At 37.8% G+C, this 4,379-nt stretch overlaps 1 protein-coding gene and 1 non-coding gene across 2 annotated transcripts; one reads left to right on the top strand and one right to left on the bottom strand.

The window, feature by feature from the left end:
• LOC112166205 (vacuolar protein sorting-associated protein 24 homolog 1) lies at positions 1-3,951 on the bottom strand. Its single transcript, XM_024302983.2, has 6 exons — positions 3,734-3,951; positions 3,484-3,560; positions 2,845-2,947; positions 2,121-2,242; positions 556-747; positions 1-453 (listed from the first exon to the last, which is right to left on the bottom strand). The coding sequence occupies exons 1-6, from the start codon at positions 3,843-3,845 to the stop codon at positions 373-375; spliced, it is 687 nt and encodes a 228-aa protein (XP_024158751.1). The 5' UTR covers positions 3,846-3,951; the 3' UTR covers positions 1-372.
• Positions 3,952-4,059: 108 nt separating this feature from the next.
• On the top strand, positions 4,060-4,133 carry TRNAN-GUU. Its single transcript has one exon. It is a non-coding gene; the product is annotated as a tRNA-Asn (tRNA).
• The last annotated feature ends 246 nt before the right edge of the window (positions 4,134-4,379 follow it).

The following is a 4,379-nucleotide window of genomic DNA, read 5'->3' as shown; positions in this document are numbered from 1 at the left end:
TAACATCAAAACACGTCATGCTATGATCTCATGCCCAGTTACATGAAATCAGCATCACTTTATGATAAAGAGCAAATGCAAGTTGCACACAACTTGAACTTCATATAGATATTAAAAGAGATCGACAAACTATAATCTATTAGCACTTTAATATTGCACAATTGCAGCTTACTGTGTAAACTCTTTAACAAGCTGCTTGAATATAATATACAGTAGACAAAACATCTCTGGTGTTCTCTGTCAGTAGTAGATGGGGCTTCACTGTTGCAATCTCAATCTGGTCGAGATGCTACATTCAGATAGTGCATCCGCCTCGGTAATGTAATGCTTGGAGAAGAGAAAAGGCAGAGGCTGAAAGCCTTAAAATCTACCTTATGACCTTACTTTGGCAAGTCTGGCTCGTATTTCTTCCAACTCTTCCTCATCATCGGCACCCTCAGCTATTGCTTCTTCCTGCAGAAGTAACATGGCATTTAATGCTCTCCTGCCTTTTTCAAAGCCAGGAACTTACGATTGAAACTTGAGTTTATCATATGACAGTTACATCACACATACCTCCTGTGCAGCTTGGGCACTAGCAGGTTGCTTCAACTTCTCCTTCCTGACAGCTTCTGGAAGTTGTGCAGCAGTCTCACCGGCTATAGCAGTCAAAACCTTATCAACTTCCTCCTCTATCTCGTCTTCAATGTCCTCCGAGTCTAGTGCCGTGTCAAGACTATCATTCACGATCTCTTCAATTACCCCAGCCTACGTCACACACAATATATGAGTGCTTATTCAGTAGAGGACCTGATAACTAGATAGCCAAGGCAACAAGCATAATTGATAATAACATCTAATGGCCAGTACACCAAAAACGTCTCCTATGATGAGCTTTGGCTTCCCAAATGGCCAAATCGGGTGGCCTTGGGTTAAAGAGACTCCATCATTAGAATTCTGCTTTTATTATTCAACATTTGTTGAATGTTTCTGGAAGTGAAGCATTTGGGCTGCTCAGATTAATGCCTATCACTTGGACGGCGATAGTATTTGAGACATCAGCCCTCCCCAAGTGTTTTTTGGGAAATGGACAAAATTGCTTAATTAAAGAGTACTGTAAGATTATGGATACTTCATAGGATTGGTAATGGCTCCTTTATATCCCTCTGGTATTACAATTGGCATCCTTTTGGAGCATTTATCTCCGCTTGCTTATGGCTCAAATGTTACAGAGCCCTCTAGTTTTCATAGGGATGGTAAGGCCTGTTCTAACTAGATGATGATAGATGATCCACCCCTCATCCTCTTCTAGCTTACTAGTTACTAATTGAAATTCATGTATCCACAGCTAATATGAAAATCCAGTCCTTCTAGGGGTGGTGAAATCTGGTATTTTCCCTCTTCAATGGTACTTTTTCTTCTGCTCCTGCCTGGGAGAAGCTCAGAAACTCTAAACCAACAGTTTGTTGTTGAAGTTGGTTTCGTTTGGTCAATCTATTCCTATTATGGTTTGGCTATAGGGCACTCTATTATTTCTGAAAATGATCAGGTGTGTTCTAACTAGATGGTTTTAGATGGTCCGGCCCTCATCCTCTGGACCTCTTCCAACTTACTACATGAAATTCATGTATTCCTGGCTGATTTGATACCTAGTCCTTATGGAGTTATGAAATCTGGTGTTTTCCTCTTCAATGGTACCTTTTCTTCTGCTTTTGGCTGGCTGCTCAGAACAAACCTACAGTTTGTTGGTTGAAGTGGGTTCAGTTAGGTCGGATGGAATGAGTTATGCAACTTGCAATCAGGGCCTCAGGGGGGAACTTATTACAAAACTGTTGCCTATTCTCACCAAATCGACAACAGTGACCAAAATGCGGGAAAAACTATTTGCTTCCTAGCTCTCGTTTTTGGTTAAATGAAGGAAGGTACTACTTACTATTTTCATACTTTCCTAGACTCTTTAATAAGGAAAGAATTGAAAAATATATTTTTTTGAGTAATAAAAACACTTACAATGCAATTTTAATTACACATCAATGTAAAGAAAGTATTGTTCAACATGTATATTCCATGTATCCAATAAATCTGAAACTAAGAAAACGAAAGCTATCAACTTTATGCTTATTTGTTAGATGAAGGCATACCTTAGTCATCTCCTTGCTAAATTCTTGCATTGTAACAGCCACTTCTGGAGCCTTCATCAGGTTATTAACAAGCTTCATGACCTCAGCACTCTTGGATAAATGGCCAACAGTACGGGCAATAGCTGCAAAATTAACCACATGTATGAGAAGAATTAAGTCAAACAACACAACTGAAGAGAGGGGAAAAAGACAAAAAAAGCCCGAGACTATATATTATTACTTTATTAGTAACCATAACTACACCAAGATATGCTTGTCCTTGCCATTCACTCAATTTAACCCTTATTCTTAACTCACCAATTTATCAACTCAACATCCTAGTAGAACATAGGAATTATCTTCACTGGACTAAACATTGGCTAGTTCTAAAAGAGTTCCAAGATAACTTTGCACTGTGTTTCAAGGTGGCTAGTTTAATCATCTATACGGTCTAAGATGTCATTTGAACCTATTAGAAAGCTTCCTTCTCTCACTTCCTATAAATTTACAAGGGAAGCCCTGAAAATGTAGTATCTTTTGATAGGACATTTAGTCGTTAGTAACGACAATAGCTGCTAAACTACTATATCGTTTGGCCACTGAAAAGCATTCAAGTTCAAGTACTGAAAGGAGATTCTAGTTTCAAAATCCTAAAACAACCAGAAGCCAAGTCATAATTAGTTAATGGGCAGCAGTAGCACCAGTGATGGAATGTATACAGGCTCAAGTAATAGAAAATTCGTACCAACGCTCTCCCCGAGGTGCATTGATATTGAATTGAGTTGCGCCTTGTTTTCATGAAGACGGTTCACTGTCTTTCTAGATCTCACAATTTCTACAGCAAGTGACTGACATAAAGAGATATTAAACAGGAGTCAGAAATCAAACTAAGCCACTGATCACTTATATATTCTGCCAAATAAAATATGGAACCAAACAAAACCACATGGCAAGGATCAAAATCAAACTGGAGAGCGCCCTTTAGCTCACTATCTTCAACATGTAATGCCTACAAGTATATCTAGAACCTTAGTTCCCAACCACATCCTTTCATTATGACAGTTCATGATTGAAGTATGTTCTAAGTAGATAAAGATACTAAACCTTCATCAAGTATAGGAAAGAAAAATGCCTGTATTTGGGTTACTTGCTTTCTCCTATAAAGTTAACAATTTCACGATAGCTGGATATTTACTACCTCTTTCAATTTGGTTATACATAGCGAAAACATACGCTCTCATTAAGTCTAATATGATCATTATAATCCAGTGTAAAGCAATGACATATCATAAAGTCATAGAAATCAATGCACAAAACTGGGAAATTGAGAGTAAAAAAACCTTGGCTCAGAACAAAAAGGCTTTAGGAGGAAAAAAGAGAGCACCTTTGCAGAACCCATGTCATTTCTCTTGGCAGCATCTTTAATTGCTTTTTGCACACTTTTCTCCTCTCTTTGTATATCTGAAGCAAAAACCCAATACAAACCGACCAAAATTAACCACACCCAATAATGCAAATCCCATGATCCATGAACCCAAACCATCCTAGGAATCACCCAAAGTTTCAATTTTTAATCAAAAAGAGTGAAACTTTAGACGGAATAACGAATTGGGTAATTGAGAAGAATAGACTACCTCGAATTTGGCGTTCGATGTTGCGGCACTCTTGGCGAAGTTTACGCTGCCAATCTCGCAATTGCTGCTGTGGGTTTGGTTTTGGCTTGATGATATTCATCACCTTCTCCATTAGAATGTTGTTTTGTTTCTTACGATGTCTCTCTGTGATGGTGAGGAAGGAATCCAAAATATGTGCTGCTCAGCTTTACTTTGCTTTTGTTCTACATATATTGATTTTGATCAAATTCAAATTAAAACAAAACTGTTAAAAAAAGCCCAATTTCTATTTCTGTTGTAAGTTTAAATAATTTATTATAGTTATATTATAATAAGAGTACATCAAAGCTGGAATAGCTCAGCTGGTTAGAGCGTGTGGCTGTTAACCACAAGGTCGGAGGTTCAAACCCTCCTTCTAGCGCTTTTCTTTTGGCTATTATATTTTCTTTTGTTTTTGTTACTTTCCAAGTTTTGGACTCTAGGTTTAACACTAATTGGATACGTTAAAATGTCTCAGCCCAAGTGTTGCGCTAATTAAACCTAATTAGGGCCCAATTACATTCAGCAAACCCAATTGTAAGCAATGTCCTTTGTTTTGGAATCTAAGCAATGTCACTTCTTCATGTTCAGTTTTTTTTTTTTCCTGGAAAATCGATCTTCGACACAA

This window comes from Rosa chinensis, chromosome 5 (genome assembly GCF_002994745.2).
Source record: "Rosa chinensis cultivar Old Blush chromosome 5, RchiOBHm-V2, whole genome shotgun sequence".
Lineage (NCBI taxonomy): Eukaryota > Viridiplantae > Streptophyta > Magnoliopsida > Rosales > Rosaceae > Rosa > Rosa chinensis.
This window is presented reverse-complemented; position numbering and strand designations above follow the sequence as displayed.